The sequence below is a fragment of the Crinia signifera genome, chromosome 12 (assembly GCF_055691185.1).
Source record: "Crinia signifera chromosome 12, ASM5569118v1, whole genome shotgun sequence".
Lineage (NCBI taxonomy): Eukaryota > Metazoa > Chordata > Amphibia > Anura > Myobatrachidae > Crinia > Crinia signifera.
The window spans coordinates 16,223,881-16,241,372 of NC_139228.1; the positions used below are offsets into that span (position 1 = coordinate 16,223,881).

Here is a 17,492-nt window from a genome sequence, read left to right on the forward strand (position 1 = left end):
GGATTCTGTGCCCACGGCTAACAAACAGAACTCTTGTAAGGCCACACACACTACTGTAATTTGTCTGAGCCTCAACTTGCATACGATTCCCCACTAACTCCCCGGAGTCCTTCCATACGATTTATTCAATGGGCTGTACTACAGGGTCTGGCACATAGGGTTATATAAAGCAAATCACATGAGATATATTGCAGGTGCTAAAAACAGCCATGATGTGAACCTGATGCCTTCGATACAGATTAATCCTATGTGCAGAAGGTCCGATCTCCTTTCCAACCTGATGCGCACGGGGCAGCGCATCAGATCAGATGGGATGTCAAACACATGCGATTTGCCACTTTTCATCCAATTTCTCGGCCCGTTCCATCGGAATCGGATTAAAAATGGCCAAATCGCAATAATGTATGGCCAGTTTAAAGCTTGGTACACATTACGCAATGTGTGTACCCAGCGATATCACCAGCATGTGCACACACCCTTGCCGATGCCCACTGGGGGATGTGACGGCAGAGGGGGCACAGTCCTTATTAATGATGCGCTCAGTCTTCTGTACATGCAGAATCACAAGAATCAGAAGAGTGCACATCATTGCCGCTATTTGGCATGCACAATATTTTAAACAATATGGCTCAAAAGGTAAAAAACAAGTGATATCCTGTGAAATATCGGGGTATTCAACATGCTGCCCTCCAGCTACTGTGGTACTACAAATCCCAGCATGCCCTGCCACAGTTTTGTTATTAAGGCATGCTAAAACTGAGCAGGGCAGGCTGGGATTAGTAGTCTTGCAGCTGTAGGGCCGCATGTTGAATACTACTGATATAAAAGATACAGACCGGACAATAACATTTTCGGAGAAGTAACTTACACTGTGTAAGAGCTCGTTATGTCCAGCTGACTCCTGCCCAGGTTTGTATTGCTGACCTGTATGTGGCCACGATCCAACATTTTTATTGTCCTGTATGGGGAAGTTTTAATGGAAAACTTTGGCACATGAGGTCTCGAGATTACTGACTCACAATAGGATTGGGAAGCTGCTTCTTCCTATAGCACTATTATTATATCTATAAATTAACACATATTGGGGCAGATGTATTAAGCCTTAACAAGAGATAAATAAAAGTATGATAAGGAGAGATAAATGTCTAGCCAATCAGCTCCTTACTGACTTTTTTCTAATACAGGCTGTAACATGGCAGTTAGCTGGTGATTGGCTGGATGTTTATCTCTCCTTATCACACTTGTTTTTATCTCTTGTTAAGGCTTAATACATCTGCCCCACTGTAACCACTGAATCAGGCCATATGATAGTAGCTGGATACAAATCTGTGAAACATTCTCTTACTGACATTCGGTTGGCAGCCATCTTTTATAAAAAGTGTATACATAACTTAAATCAAGCGCTGATTAATTCAAATATATGGGGTCTCCCCGTCGTTTTAGGTTGGTGATACCATGCGGGAAGAAATGCAGATATAGTGAAGTACAGTTACGTACAACAGTATTTAATAAATAAGATGTGGTTTCTGGTAGAGCACAATCAGATCTCCAGATATGCACAAACAATAAGAATTCATTAACAATTAAAATATATAAAAAGTGTCCATGTGGGGAGCCTCTTAATGACTCAAAGGCAGAGAAATTACCAGAGTAGGTGGAACCGATCGTATCTGTACTTCACTATATCTGCATTTCTTCCCGCATGGTATCACCAACATAAAACGACGGGGAGACCCCATATATTTGAATTCATTAGCACCTGATTTGTATACACTTTTTTTTTGCACTCTATTTCATGAGGGGATAAAGGAACACCCTCTTTACACAACTAGTTAGGCTGCTGGGTGCCCTGTTGGGGATCACCACACTGTATGCATCTTTTATAAAGCCCCGATTCCTACTTCAGGAATAGGATGTTTGAGAAGATAATGAAGAGAGCGCCACCTGCTGTAGTATTTTTTGTAATCCGTGCTTGACCCACATGCACTGGGCATATCTCGTTGTGGGCATGCGATGCATGTCTTTATGCACGCTGCCTCTTTTCAGCCATACAATTGGGGGGGCGAGAGCAGGGCAGGTAAGTCATGCAGATGCAGGCAGTGAGCGTGCAGATGTGGTCAACGTGTGGGCGTGGAGTTGCCAATTGCCTGCTTCTGATTGGATCAAAATGTCTCAAGCGCATGCATTTATGCTGTGCGCTGGCTGATTGACAGCTGGCCATGGTCAAATTAATTCCCCCCTCTTCATATCGCATTAGCAGCCATGCACAGGGGCGGGATTTCACTCAGATAGGGAGGTGGTTACCTGACGCTGGTCTCCGAAGATTCACAGCCCAGTGATCACATCTGAATTAGCCCCTATGTCTGAGAGGAGATTATCTCCGCATCCTATCCCTCGCCACATAACTGATCCAAAAGATAAAATATAGACTTAAATTACTTAATTTAATAATTGTTTTTGAATTGGTCAATAAGAACCGTTTGGCCTGGAGGTGCCTTGAAAAAAATGTTGATGCTCTAGTGTGCAGTCATTCCAAAAAGTTTGGGACCCACTGGTGTAACGTTTCTGGATACCACGGTAGAAAATAAAGAAACATTTTTAGCACATAAAAATTTGAGGTTTGATTTTTTTTTAAAATATCTTCTTCAATGTAGTTTTGTTCTTTCTGAGGTGTAAAGCCAGATGTTAGCGTACAGAGCCTAGCAAAAAGCTCCCGTCTCACATTACCCCAGCGGACTAGTAGATCGTGTGACGTCATAACCAGAATGCTGAGTCTGTAACTTTGTAGCCTTTGGACTTTAAACAACGTCTGTTTTCCATTATGGAAATCACATGATTTCCTGTCAGCAGACAGCGGCCTGGATATAGCAGTGAATAACTGTGACACATTTTCATCTAAACAAAATAAGGATAAATGAAATAAACATGTTAGGCCTTCTGTTTATGGGTAGAGTTCCTTGTTCTGCTGTGTACCATGTGGCGAACACATTGTGACGTTAAATGCAGTAATACCGACCTGTTAATAACGTGAGTTAAAGCACTGGCTTTATAACATCAAACATGATCCTTCACCATGGATGTTGTTGTAGTTCTGCAAGGGCTGGTGGTGCACATATTACTCAGGCCTGGAGTGGACTTGCAAACAGGAAATTTTTGCAACATAGTGTATGCATTTTTGTGCATCTCTGGCAGATACGGATAGATCTTGGCCAGTCATCTGTTTGCATGAGACACCATTTTGGGGCTGAAATATTGTAATTATATACAAGAAATCCCTCTCGTGGGAGTGTTATGGCAGCGCTGTGGGCCTGCAGCGTGAGCTCTGTTCGAGTCACTGTTACCGCAATGGTAAGCTTATTTTTGACAAATCCCGGGCACCCAGCATAGGGTTGGTGCAGTTCCGGACTGGGTCATGAAGGGCCCACTAGGGTAATACAGTTGTATGGGCTCATACTAAAGGGGTGTGGCTAGTCTCCAGAGGGGTTGTGGCCAGCCACCACATTGGTTTGCCTACCACTTGTAGCTCCCTTTGATAACTATATATAGTAAATACTGCCATTGCCTGCATGATGTACCAGAAACACTACAGAAAATATAGCATAGCCAGGGGTTAAAGTGAGGGGGAACAGGGTGGAACTGAGTTCCACCACCTCTAATGGGAAGGGGAACTGAGTTCCACCTCTACCACAGCTCTAAACAGTAATTCCAACAGAAAAACCTGTCCCAGCGGCTTCTTCTCCTGTCACAGCGTATGTGATGTCATGACACTACCGCCGCTGAAGTGAAGTAGAGCCACTAAGAGGAGCAGGCTCTGTGTTTGCTGAAGACAGGGTGTGTGTGTGTGTGTGTGTGTGTAGGGGGGGGAGGAAGGACACAGGGCATGAAGCTGCTGAGGGACATGGACAGTGAGCTGCTGGAGTGACAGAAACAGATGTGTATAAGCAGCACAACTATGGACATTATGTGTATAAGGGGCACTACTGTGTGACTGAATATGAAGCAATGGCATTAAATGTGGTAGGATGCCTATATGATTGTGCTACTGTGTGTTGTACATTTTATTAGAGTTACTGTTGTGTGACCACACTCCTTCCTTGTCGGACCACTATCCCTTTATGGGAGGTAGGGCGCAAATTCCCTGGCACTGGTCTAGGCTCTGTCTGGGGGTCAGTGTTAGGGGAAAAGCGTTCTACCACCTCCCCAGGACCACTTTAAGCCCTGAGCATAGCCCTGTACAGTATAAGGTAACATATGTAGATAATGCAAAGAATAGGGCCTTTTAAAAAAAGAGGGGATGGGTGTGTACCACACCAAGCACCTAAATTAATCTGTAGTCCTGCTCCATCAGATTACTGACCCTATAGTAAAGTAGTTACAATGTATAATTTGAGTGCAAGGTCTGGAACCTCATTGCAATCATTATTTACATAATGCATACGGACTGGATCCTCGTCGGTCAATGCAGTAATGATAAACTACCTACAGTATTACAAAGTCCCGGAGCATATGGCAGTTCATTGTCCATCACTTATATAGGCATTGGTCCTGCCACTCTCTGGCCATATGTTGTGTCCATTTTCCTTTAGGACACAAGGCATATTCTTTGCCCCTTCATTACTGGCAGATATGAATTACACAAGTATTACCATTGTTGTCTTCCTGTGATGCACGGAACCACCACAGCTAGCTGAAAATATGCTTTGCTCATCAAGCTTGGTGTAGACACTAGGGCCCCATTTATCAAGTAATATTTGTGGCTAAATCCCCAAAAACACCCGTTTTCGGGGGTTAGCCGCAAATATTAAGTATCATTCCAATGTATCTCCGATCCCTGCTGCGACCCCCCCTTCACCGGCACCGGCCGTATCCCCCATAGCTTTCTATGGGGGATGCGAAGCTGCCCGATGTATGAACATCGGGCAGCCCGGCTTCACATCCCTGGGCTATCGCTATTCTGGGATGGCTATAGCCCATTGTATGGGATCGCACTGCCGGCAGGGCAGTATGGTTAGAGGGGTCGGCGGGGAGCATACGCAGACCCCCCAGCTTCCGGGTCAGCAATTCGCAGTCCCTACAGACTTCATATTTAAAATTATTTGACCTCAGGAAATTCAGATTGCTTCAATGGAAACTGGGAGGGTGTGGATCAGTTGTCAGCAGCAAGTTGTTAGACAGTCGTTAGGTCGACAGGGCCATTAGGTCGACATGGGTCAGGTCGACAGTGTCATAAGGTCGACATGGGTAAGGTCAACAGGGTCATTAGGTCGACAGGGGTAAGGTCAACAGTAAAAAAGTCGACATGTTTCTTTTTACTCTTATGTCGACAGTCAACATAAACACTAAAACATACCACCACGTCCCCTCGCATGGCTCGCTACGCTTGGCACACTATTCTATTCTCCCACCATGCCCTCGTGCATGGGTGTCAAACACAAGGCCCGCGGGCCAAATACGGCACGCCAGACCTAGTCGTGTGGCCCGCGCGAGGAGATAGCACGCAGGGGCAGTGTGTCCCAGCTCCTGCCTAGGCCACCTCCTCTCACCGACCCCCCGCGCACTCGCTCGCTCGCCGGAGCTGCAGGGTTGGTTGCTGGGACGTCACGCAGCTGGCGATCCGTGCTGGACTGCTGGTAGTAGCGGTAACCGTGTGTGCGAGGCGGCTGACTGAAATAGGTTAGTAGTGTATAGCTCGGGCTGGTCGCTGTACGTGGGGATCTCTGTCACTGAGGGTGACATTTACACACCGGGCCATGCTCTCCTCTAGTCACTGCGTGTCTATCTTGCTAGCCCACATTAAAATGTCTTTCCCAAAATGGTGTCACTTCCTCTAGCATCCCTAAGGCAGCTCTGTACCTTCTGTCCCTGTCTACCAGTGAACCCTGCACCTTAATATAATTAGTACTGGATGTGGAATTAAATTTCTGCAGCATAGCTCTGTGTTTGATGGCCCACCATTTTTGTTATCGCATTATTGTTATATGCATGTCCTGTTTCATACTGCTTTAAAGTACACCTTGTACAAGTTTTCTGTCATTTGTACTTTTTGGGGGACCGGCCCTTTGAGGGTGACCAAACTGCTGATGCGGCCCCCGATGAATTTGAGTTTGACACCCCTGCCCTAGTGGATGGTAGGGCATCAAATACCGCCTGTTGGCACATGTCGTGTCGACGGACACTGAAACGTTCCACCACGTCCCCTTGCATGGCTCGCGGTGCCTCACTACGCTCAGCACAATTTTATTCTCCCACCACGCCCTAGTGGATGGTGGGGCATGAAATACCAATGACCGTCTCCCAACTGAGATTGTATGCAAGAGACCTACTGATAAATCAATCTAAACACATAGAATCCCTATAACAGGAACCAGAGATTTCCTTCCTATACGTGAGACAGGAAGTTGTACTGATCAGAAAAGAGAAATGACTCATGGGAGCGGTCAGTGACTTTTAATATCCATATCATTTACAGAAATGTGTGCATTATCATGTAGAACATTTACAGAAGCAGGAGCACATGAGCAAATGAAGTTGTAAAACCAGACACAATGACCTCCAGGAGCAGAAACAATATTATTTTATTGGTCACGTAACCTTAGGACAGGCGTTGCAGGATTTGGAAAGAAGCCTTTATATCACCGGATAGGAGGCAAAGCTCGCAATGCCACAGTGGTTATAGCGGTTTCTGGCCATCTTAATGTACCCTTGTTTGCCAAAAGATGGTCCCCAGCTGAAATAAAATATAAGGGTTATCAGTATATCCTATGTATATTGCACATGGCCAACATCGTATATCAAATAATTAGTCAAACTAAACTAAGGTTGCAGGTGTGGATGGGACACCCTGCGCTTACTAACCAGAATATAATGAGAGATGAAACTACAAGTGTAGAAAATAGAGTTAAAAATTAGAAAAAAGCAGGAATACTGTACGTTGATATATAAGAGTGTGAATTTCTTTCTCTTTTTTTGTTTGTTTGTTTATTGAATATGAAGAAAATTTATAAATAAAGAGTAAAAAAAAAAAACCTAATTAAAAAAAAAAAAAAAAAAAAAGACGTGATGTTCTGCACTTCAAAGCAGTGAGTGACAGCATATTAAGCTTTGAGGAACAATTTTGGGAAACTCTGGTATACAGTTTTATGGTGTCTACTATAAGAAGCGGATTTATTTTGTCAAGGAATGGATTTATCATATCCTTCTATTTAGACAATGGGATATTGTAGCAAAGTCACGGATTTCTCTTGCATTCCGTGTATTATCGCAGATTACTGCATCCGCCAAGCCTGCTCTGATACGGCAGAAAGCAGCAATGGTGATTTGCAGTTCGTGCAGGAACACTCACAAATACAAATTTTTAAAACTGGACTTTACCTGTTCTTTACAAGCCAATACTCTACTCCATCCTCAGCACCGTAACCAATGACTAGAGCGGCGTGGTTAGGCTGTGCGCTGGAACACAATGGGTCATAGTATACACCTATAGTAAGGATTAAATAAACAAAAGATGGGATTATTATTAAATGTTTGCGCTTTGCACATTTCTGTGCATGTGCAAGTGCCGCTTGTGTGCACCCACGGTGAACAAACTTTGCTGGGTGCACTCATCCTTGCAGGAAGAGGGCGGGGGGTGGTGTACTGCTCCATTAGCATATGGGAACGCCCAACTTTTCATGGGTGCTCCCATGGGAACGCTGGGCATTCTCATGCTATTGCGGCCGTGATGGACATGTGCGGGGGAAGGGGGCAGCTAACATCACCGGATGTCAGCTGCCCACCCACTCCTCCCCGAGCGTACACGCACTGACAGTCGGGATTCCAACAGCTCCCTCATGGGGGTCCATGACCCCCATAGAGGGAGAATACAATAGGTCGTGAGCGCAGCGAGCCACTTTGCCTGCAGCGTGGTGAGCTAAGAGAGCCTCCAAGGGGCTTTGTTGCGCTCCCCCTGCTGTGCAGTCAGGATTCCAACGTCGGGCTAATGACTGTCAGAATCCTAACTGTCGGTGTGTTATACCACACCCACTTTCTGTGAGGATTATCTGTCACCATAATAGCATTTATTTTCCTGTGGGGGCCAATGTGTTTTTCCCTGTGGGGGTCTGATGGTGTGCCTTGGCAATTTTAAAATCTTGTTTGGTGTGCCGAGAGTTGAAAAAGGTTGAATATAACTCTCTTAGAACTACAACTGAAAACATGTAACAAACAGTAACAAACCACAGTCAGGAGAAGCTGCCTGTGTGTGGGGTAATCTGTTATTAGTTGTTACTGCAGCCTATCAAATTAATAGGACATAATTGAGGCAAGCAGTGTTGTTCTTCAATTGTGTAGTTTGTAATGGGTATTTTAACAACTGGGAATATGCTGAGAAATAGGATTGTGGTGCAAAATTAATTTCATATGTACACTGAATTTTTTACCTTTTTACTCTCAGGTTTTTCCTCTTCTGCAAACTGTATCTAGCAGCCGCTCTGTCAGTAGTATGTCTATTGCTGGGTGTACAACGCTAAACATCTTCGCCCAATATGCACATTTGGATGATTGTGCATGTGTGTACCTTTTGTGAACTTTCAGTAGGTGTTTAAAGTTGGTGACATATGTGTGTATCAAAACCTGTGCAGGGGAAGTGTAGATGGGGCTCAGTGGTTTACGGGGCAGGTAGGATGGATGGGTAGAGTGTGCGAGTTTTCCTTTGAATAAATCTCTGCGGTTTGTGCGAACTCCAATGTGATGCTACATTGGTTTTTATCAGGACATCATTTTATCATATAGATTTTTACAGTCACACATTGTTTACTACCATATTTCATTCATGATTTGTCCCAAGTCTATGACTTGGATAATTAAACCACCTGCAGCTGTGCGCACTATGTAAGATAATAGTAACACAATCTATGATGTGAATAGATGCTTCTCATCTCAGGGGTAAATATGTCAAACTCTCTCAACAGCTGAAAAATGAACTAGAGAATTTGCCCAAAGTGACCAATCAGCTTCTACCTTTCATTTTATAGAACCCACTTGCTAAAAGCTAGCCAGAAGCTGGATTATGATGGGCAAATTCTCCACTTGTTCACTTCTCGGCCATTTAGAAGGTTCAATACGTAATATTTTGCTTAGTACGACAGCGAGCATTACTTGTTCATATATGGAAGGGTTGCTAGTGTTCGGCTTACCTTTCTTGTACAAGTAGTATGATTTGCGACTGGCATCAATGGCAACAGACACGGGACCCACCTTCCCCACAATCTGCTTCATCTCATGCTCATCTCCATATGGGACCAGTTTGTAGCTAGTTATGCTGACGGCCTTTTTAGTGTGATTGAGGTGGCACTTCCCATCCTAGTAATAAGGAAATCCCAAAGGTTGGTACGGTCTTGTCCACTTTCTACTTACTCCCCTGACGAAGGTGATTAATAGGACACACCCATTATGTCCCTTAGACCAGTCCAGCCCATAACTGTTGTCTGTGGTTACCTTGCCGTCATATGGGTAGGTGCTGTCCAGCTCTATGCTGTTCTGGATGATATATCTGTAAGCGGCCGAAATGAATCCCCCTTCACATCCATTGTTTCCATAGGAACGGGAACAGTCCACCAGGTTCTGAGCACTGTAAGACTCTAACTTGCCTTTCCTGAGTTTCAACTGGCACTCCAGCGCCCCCACGGTGCTGAATGCCCAACTGCAACTGCACAGCGCCTGGAAGAGATCATTACATACCAAAATACCAACACCGCAGAGAAAATGAGGTGGAGAAAGGAGGAGAAAGAGACGAATCATGGGCAAGAGGGACCACTGCAGATATGCTGATGTCCATCATGGGCCAGTCACATCAGACACATCTCCCACATACCTGATCTTTCACGTCTGTTACACAGTTTTGATTTCTCCAGTCCATCGACTCGGTGACCTTGGACTTTGACACATCTTCTGGCAAACCTGCGGCATTGGCCATGGATTGGTCCAGATCTTGGAATCCCACCATTGCGGAGGTCACTTCCTCACCTGTCTGAAGGACAAAGATCTTGACCAAACGTGTAAAAGGCTTATTTACTATCCTAGAGCAACCTGAAGAAATGTGCTTCTGTCCATCGCAACTGATCATTAATGAATAATTAAATGGATTCAAATGTATTAAGTTATATGGGGGCCAAAATATTATGTAGCACTGTACCGAGAATATATAATCATTGAAATTGGCCCATGCTCTTTACCACACAAAGCCTCAGTTTTCCATCTTATCGATACATATACACATTAGAAGTGTTGGAGGAAACGTAAGCACCTGGAGGAACCCGTAGACATACAGATAGCCCCGATACTGTAATGCCGACCGCATTAGCAGTCATCTGTATAGGGCTCAAATGTCAAGTAATTGGGTACTACTACTAATCAATTCTGAAATACAATTATTATATATTAAAACTGTATATCCTTGCCTAAGAATTTCCTTTTTCGATTATATATACTGTAATTGAATAGTTAAATAAATCTCTGTGTTGCTGGTTTATTATGTGATTTGAAGGTGAAACCACAGCAGACCTCCTTAGTAAACAGGTTCCCCAATAATAACATGTTCTCACCAGGTCTCCCATGTGGTTCATCCCCACTTCATAGGACTGGAGCCCCAGTGAATACTCCAGGTTGTGGACAGTGATAAACTTTAGGTTCTCCTCCCAGATCACACGTCGGGTTAGTTCATCTTCCTGTAAAATGAAGCGACAGTCAGTATCCGCATTACTTAAGATTTCCTTCATGGTAGGTTTTGAAGGACATTTACTTGGTTTTCGGCCACACAAAGCTTACCTTGTTATATAATTTCTGGTGAGTTTTAGCCCACAGCTGCCAGTGGTGATCTAGCCTGGGATCAGGACCGCAGAAAGCAGACATCACAGTAGCAAGAATGACCGCAAGTTGGATCCCAAGATTGCCCATTGTCTTATAGTACACAAAAATATACAAAGGCAAAAAGTACATAAAGCAATGTAACATGCATAGCGTAAAATAGTAAATCTTGCCATCATATCTATTGTGTATTGCAATTATTATTTAGACAAACCCTTGTGGCAGCCGGTGAAGAGTATCAGCAAAGATCTATCTAAGACAACCAGAGACAGGACAATGACATTGGAAAGGTGGATATTTATGGTGGAGAGGATAGTAAGTTATTTTGGCCAAGGTGCAGACCCTTACAAGGTCAACTGCCAGGAGATAAGTGCAGAAAGAAAAAGCTGATCTGTAAATTATCAACTAGCATGAAGACTTGTAAGAAAACATACTACCAGACCAGTAGAGGGCGTATTTCTGCAGACAGAAGATTGTGGATCCTTCTGAGAGCGCGAATGGCACCACCATCACTTATAAATGAGATTTAGTGGGTGGAACTTTTACAGACTTCCCACCAACCTATTATGAAGATCTGGGTACATACCAAATGCAACTCACAATGTTGTTTGTTTCGAATGCCAAAAATCTGTTCTCAGAAGACCCATTTCTACTCTCGCTTGGCAGCTAATCCATTAACATAACACTTAAGATATTTGACATTTTAGTTTCTTATTATCAAAAGATAAGGGTTAGAAAATTGGAGAGAGGGGGGATAGAAGAAATAGAAACAGGCTGCTCTTGTTAACAATGAGTGTAATACGTTGACATGTAGTTCTTCTTGAAGTCCTGCAGATATTTCTGAGACCTTACATAGATAAACTCTGCGGCCATTACTTCGTTGCCCCTCAAAAGAAAACACACTTTTTTCCCCAACTGAACTTCTAGGGAACAAGTAGTAAATTACTTCATCCATTAGGTATTTATGAAGTTGGGGAGATGGTAATGTTTTAGCAAAGGGAACAACGAGAATTAACTTTAGAAAGTAGAGCTTCCTAGACATAATGGTTGGGTCTTCCAGCATAGTAGGGATTTTCATGACATTTTCATCAGCTAAATATTTGCAATAAAATCTACTATAGGACTCTTTTGAACCAAAAGAAAAAAACAAAACAGTATACACTTATTCCTACCGTCATAATAATATCCATTAACTGGTTTTGAGGCACCTTCATTTGTGAAATTATAGACACCTTAATTTTCTAGCACCATTCTTATGTTTAATATCAGAATATAAGAAGAATCAGTTATGCAGAACATTACATAGATACCGTATTGTAGGGCTGGCCAAACCCATCCTTGAGATCTACCAACAGTCCACGTTTTCCAGATTTCCTAACTGGTGCACAGCTGTAGTCATTACTAACTGTCACATTCCCCAGATCACCTAGCTGCTGCACAGCTGTAGTCATTACTAACGGTCACATTTTAAAACATGCTGCATTCATTCCTACTATAGATCCACAGGTTTCCTGGAAAACATGCACCTTGAGGACAGGTTTGGCCTCCCCTGCCGTATTGTGTTCAGAGTGTGTCTCCTGATGCACTAATAGGACTATACTTATACTGCATGGGTTTATGTACCACATACTGTAGGCAAGGACCCCACGCTGGCTGAATGGCATGGTGGCCGGTAATATTCTATTTTCCTTGGGGTTTTCAGTTTATTGCAAAAGAGTTGCATATATTTAAAAGTATATATTAAAAGTACTTGGGGTAAGGTGCTTGCGGATACAAAGGTCACTATAAAATACTGAAGAACTAGGTCTGTTTCTGTGGTGATCTGGTACACAATGTTGTCACTGGTTAAAAAAATAAAATGTTTAGATTTAAACTTTTTTTTATTGATTTAGTAGCACGCACCAGCCTCCTGTTACTTCTACTTCCTGCAGGCTGACCGGCGAAAATGTAGACATCAACCATCCACCCCTGAGCAGCACGTGGTCTTGTGTTTTGTATTTAACATCTTGCTTAGAATCAAAACTTTGCTTGCTGAAAATGCAATGTAAGCGGCATTATAATTAATTACACAGAGCCGGTAAGCTGGTCTTAGCTTTTGGTTCTCATGGCCACAGCTACATTAGAAAATAGGACCGCAGAAACTGCGTGATTGTATTCCATAACTTATGACGCAAAGTACATATATACAGTAAGATCATTTAGATAGGTTAGTAACTAGTATATCAGTTATTAAGGTCACACCAGGACACATGAGGCCAAGTCAACAGTGTCGTGTCTGCCAAGATCTTGCCCCAAAAAGTTATTTGTTATACAAGAGTCACTTGTAGAAAGAATTTCAGAAATGTCTTCTACTACTGAACTATCTTGGAGCCACCAGAACAGATACCTTCTAGTGGAATAAAGCTTAAGAAATCTCAAGAGAGTTTCTGTCTACTTTAAGTCTACTTAAGTATTAGGACAAAAAAAATCTGACCATTGATCGTAATACAATTTTACACGCAACAGCAGTAGAGAGTGACGGGCATGTGGTCTGCTCACCTGTGTCCCCAAGTTTTTCCAGCTTTATACCTAATCAGTCTGCTTTACTTTGTGCCCTACATCCCTAACCAATTATTCTCTTTTAATTGTTGTCATGTAGTGCAGTATTAAGCAGTAGCGGAACTATACAATTTAGCCCCTCCTCCTCTTCAGTAAAACATAACAATGGTGCAGACTGGTTACCTGGGCCACTGTGCTCCTCCATGTGTAGTGCTGCAGCTCCCCAGGAGTGACGTGCGCCCATGCGGCGTAACAGGGAGGACATACCATCCGCTGACTTACTGTAGCCTTCCATCACCAGGGTATACTAGCGGTAGTGTGTTCGGGTAATGCCACCGGCCGCCACAGGCGCAGAGGAGGCGGAGACTTGTTTTACATTTTGTGGGGATACATTACCAAATATGTAGTTTCAGCAAAAACCTATTAATATAAGTCAATAACTAATTATAGCACTGAATAAGAATTATCTACTGCATAGATAACCAACTACAGCACTTGGGCAAAGCACATGATTGAAGCTCTCTAAGCCCTCATGGGCGGACAAGGCCACCCCACATGCAAAGTCCCACCCATGCAGAGTTTGGCAAACAATTCCAATCTTTTGTAATCTTTGTTGAATTAGGACAAACATATCTGATGGCACAATATGATAGGGAAGACCAGGGTAAGAGGGGTAGGTGGCTGTGCACTAGATAGATCCTCTGTGTATATGACAAACTAACCTTTACTATTCAGAGCTGCAGTGAGATGTGGGTAACTTAACCACAAGAAAAAAGTACCAAACAAACACTGCGCTAGAATGGCTATGGGTAATGTATTCACAGAAAAAAAAAAAAATCACAAAAATAATGATAGAACAATAAAACAAAATGGACAATCCGTAAGGGATGGTATTTAAGAGGCGAATAGGATCTCCTATTGCCTGTACTATCACTTAGGGATAACGTCCTAAACGTAATAAGGGTTTTGTAGCAGATTAAAAACAATGAAACAATCCTCATATTATATTTAAAGGTTTGATAGCAGGAATCGGAGAAAGGCTGTTAGATGTTAGTCCAGCCTGTGGCTGTGAATAGAGGAAATAGACCAGTTCATATGAAGAATTTGAAGATTTGTTAGTAAGCAAATGCTGTTAAGATGTTAATAAACTTGGAAATTCATCTGCAAAGCACTTATTAGGTGTTAGTCCAGCCTAGGACTAACTATTATGTTTATACATATGCCAGCATGAGCTCAAAGTCATAACTATTACAGCCTAAGCAGGCTGGACTAACACCTAATAATACCCCTTTCACACTTGCAAAAATATCCCGGGTTTTTGCACATGAACGCGCATCAACCCGGGATTTAGCTCAGTGTGAAAGGGTCTTTAAAGAATATCCCGGGATGCAGTCAGTGTGAATGGTCCCGTACCCGGGATTGGGTACAGAGGACTTTAAAAAAAGCTGCTGATTGGAGCTTCCTTGGGCTCACAAAATGCTGATGTCATCTTTCAGAGCCCTGAAGTCCATTTCTAATGACATACAAATGTATTTGCAGGGATTTCCTGGAATCAGTGTGAATGGTGCTGTCCCGGGTCGATCTCAGGTCTGAGCGCAGTGTGAAAGGATATATTCCCGGGTATGACCCGGCTCTGAGAGTGTGAAAGGGATATGAGTGCTTTGCAAATTAATTTCTAAGCTTATTAACATCTTAACAGTATTTGCTTCATGCTTACTAACAAATCTTCATATGAACTGCTCTATTTCCTCTATTCACAGCCTTTACAGGCTGGACTAACATCGAACAGCCTTTCTCCGATTCCTGATAACAAACAAACCTTTAAATATAATATAAGGATTGTTTCATTGTTTTTAATCTGCTACAAAACCCTTATGACGTTTAGAACGTTATCCCTAAGTGATAGTACAGGCTATAGGAGATCCTATTTGCCTCTTAAATACCACACATCGCCTACACATTGTTTTATTGTTATATCATTTTTATTTGTGAATAAATTACCCATAGCCATTCTAGCGCAGTGCCTGTTTAAGACCAAGATAAAAAAAGATAAAAAAAAAAAAAAAAAAAAAAAAAGTAGCTAGGCTATTTTAATTATAGAATAGATTGAGTCCTTGAAGTAAAGGTGCCCAAATTGGGGATGCAAATTGGACCCATTCATGGCACTCACCATTTTTTTTAAATAGAAATTGAGTGTACATATATGTTATATGTTTAAACAGGTTAGATTGTGTTGTGATTGTAGTATTGTATGTTTAAATGTATTTATATTAAGATGTGTTAAAATGTATGCAATTACTATATGACGCCAACGGAGAAGAAATTGCTTTGTGTCTAGGAAATGGAGCGCAAATTGTCCCTTTCCTAGCAGTAATTCTGGTGATTGACCATGCTTTTTATAATCATATTCATGTGATATGAGAAGAGAGGGATGGGGTGAAATCTGCACACAAATTGATAAACCCAAGGTATTGGGGATAATGCCGCTATATTCTTCGGATTTTAGCGGGGGTGCTATCCTATCAACCAGGTAAGTATAGTTGAAAGAAGAGAGAAAGAGTAGTTGCAGCGGATGCACACCAGGAAAGAGATATATTTTTATATCAGTTTTAATGGAATATTCCAATTTTATTCAAAAGTGGGGAATCCTATTAATCTTTAATAGTAAATGGATTCGGGATTACCCACTATAAATGCAAAATCAAGAAGAGGTTAAAATGACGAACATGTAACATACAAATACATGACATAGGTGAAAAAGATTCTTTGGAAAATATGTGCTAAATAGATTTAAAATGTAGGTAGATGGGGCTGAGAAATAGTAATGCTGATTCTCGACTTGGGGTATAATTCACCAGGATATATTACACAGAAAATGATTTTTTCACAGAGAATAATAGTCTATCTTGGATATCTCTGTGTCGTTAGCTAAATTGCTTGACTGAATATCTGGCAGGTAGACTGTGTTATCCTTGCCGACCCGTGTAAGCACTAGATGATACTCTGCTGTTTTATCACTTTGATTCGTAGGTGTGGCTGGTACAGTTTGGGCAAGGGGCCGCTCATATGATGTTAAAGCCCTTTTATCATATAGATGGGCATGTACCTGTTACACAATTTTAAATAATCTGGGTATATTTTGTGTATACCACAATTGATCTCAAGCTAAGTATGTCGTTAGGGTATCAGTTTGTATATGTATTATTGCTGTGTATTTGACACATAGCTTAGACACAGACTCCAGACGATTTTTGACACAGACAATGCAGAAGTGGCTGTGCTTATTGGAGTTGTATAATTATAATACTGACCCCTGGTGGTGAGGTAAGAGGAGTGATATAAGTCAGATAGTCTGGATTATGTATAGACCACTGATACAGCAGATATAGTATCTATCTAATAAGTGCGGGTATAGGCACAAGTCTAGTACATTCACATTATAAATACATTAATCAGCATATATTCACAGCCCTCTGTCTAACACTACAGACATTGGGACACGTGTTTCGCATAAACAGCTTCTTCAAGCCAACCACTAGACTGTCTCACAGTGGCTTTATTTATTTAGGTAGCCCACCAATCATTATTGGCATAATAGTCACATGGTTCCCTAAGAACCAATGGTTGATCGTTAGAACGGCTGCTATCATTAGTGAATTCCGCCCTTACTGCGGCGTCCCCGTCGGTGACGTCATCACGTTGATCACGTGATCTGCGCACCGCGTCATGCGCCGTATCACGTGGTCCATGTGGACCAATCCCGCGGCATATGTGTTATACCCGGAAGTTTGCTTCTTATATATGATAGCCCTGTAATGAGCATATATAATAACGCCCGAGTTATTATTGCTCATAAATCCTTAGTATATCATGTCAATTCATGAGGATTAGGCGGGGGGATTGATCGGGTATTGTCCTTTTGATGTCTCTGTTTTTAAACCTCGGATTTTAATGGTGTAAGTGTGTTTTGACAAATCTTTATTAGATTATGCTTTATCCCACAGGAAAAGGTGGCCCTGTACTGTGTATTGGTGATACTGGGGATGTTCCATACGGATGAGCACCTTCCCATAACCGAGCCCTGTCCTGGGCATATGTAATACTGTGTAAAT

At 42.4% G+C, this 17,492-nt stretch overlaps 1 protein-coding gene across 2 annotated transcripts; it reads right to left on the minus strand.

Moving 5' to 3' along the window:
- Positions 1–6,438: 6,438 nt before the first annotated feature.
- On the minus strand, positions 6,439–12,668 carry LOC146050029 (cathepsin S-like). 2 transcript variants are annotated; one of them, XM_083166807.1, is made up of 8 exons: positions 11,280–12,668; positions 10,804–10,935; positions 10,581–10,703; positions 9,851–10,006; positions 9,475–9,696; positions 9,174–9,339; positions 7,372–7,477; positions 6,439–6,727 (listed from the first exon to the last, which is right to left on the minus strand). In XM_083166807.1, exons 2-8 carry the CDS (start codon positions 10,930–10,932, stop codon positions 6,628–6,630), a joined length of 1,002 nt encoding a protein of 333 aa, XP_083022933.1. In that variant the 5' UTR covers positions 10,933–10,935; positions 11,280–12,668; the 3' UTR covers positions 6,439–6,627. The 2 variants fall into 2 exon arrangements, with proteins under 2 accessions (XP_083022933.1, XP_083022932.1); XM_083166806.1 differs by having other exon boundaries at positions 10,804–12,668.
- Between the last annotated feature and the right edge of the window lie 4,824 nt (positions 12,669–17,492).

Excerpts from the sequence above, each read along its gene's own strand:
- LOC146050029 (XM_083166806.1), bottom strand. The coding sequence starts at position 10,989 with ATGTTACATTGCTTTATGTACTTTTTGCCTTTGTATATTTTTGTGTAC. Across the intron at positions 7,478-9,173 it reads ATACTACTTGTACAAGAAAG|GTGTATACTATGACCCATTG; the intron begins GTAAGCCGAACA and ends TCCTTACTATAG. Across the intron at positions 6,728-7,371 it reads TATTGGCTTGTAAAGAACAG|CTGGGGACCATCTTTTGGCA; the intron begins GTAAAGTCCAGT and ends ATTTTATTTCAG.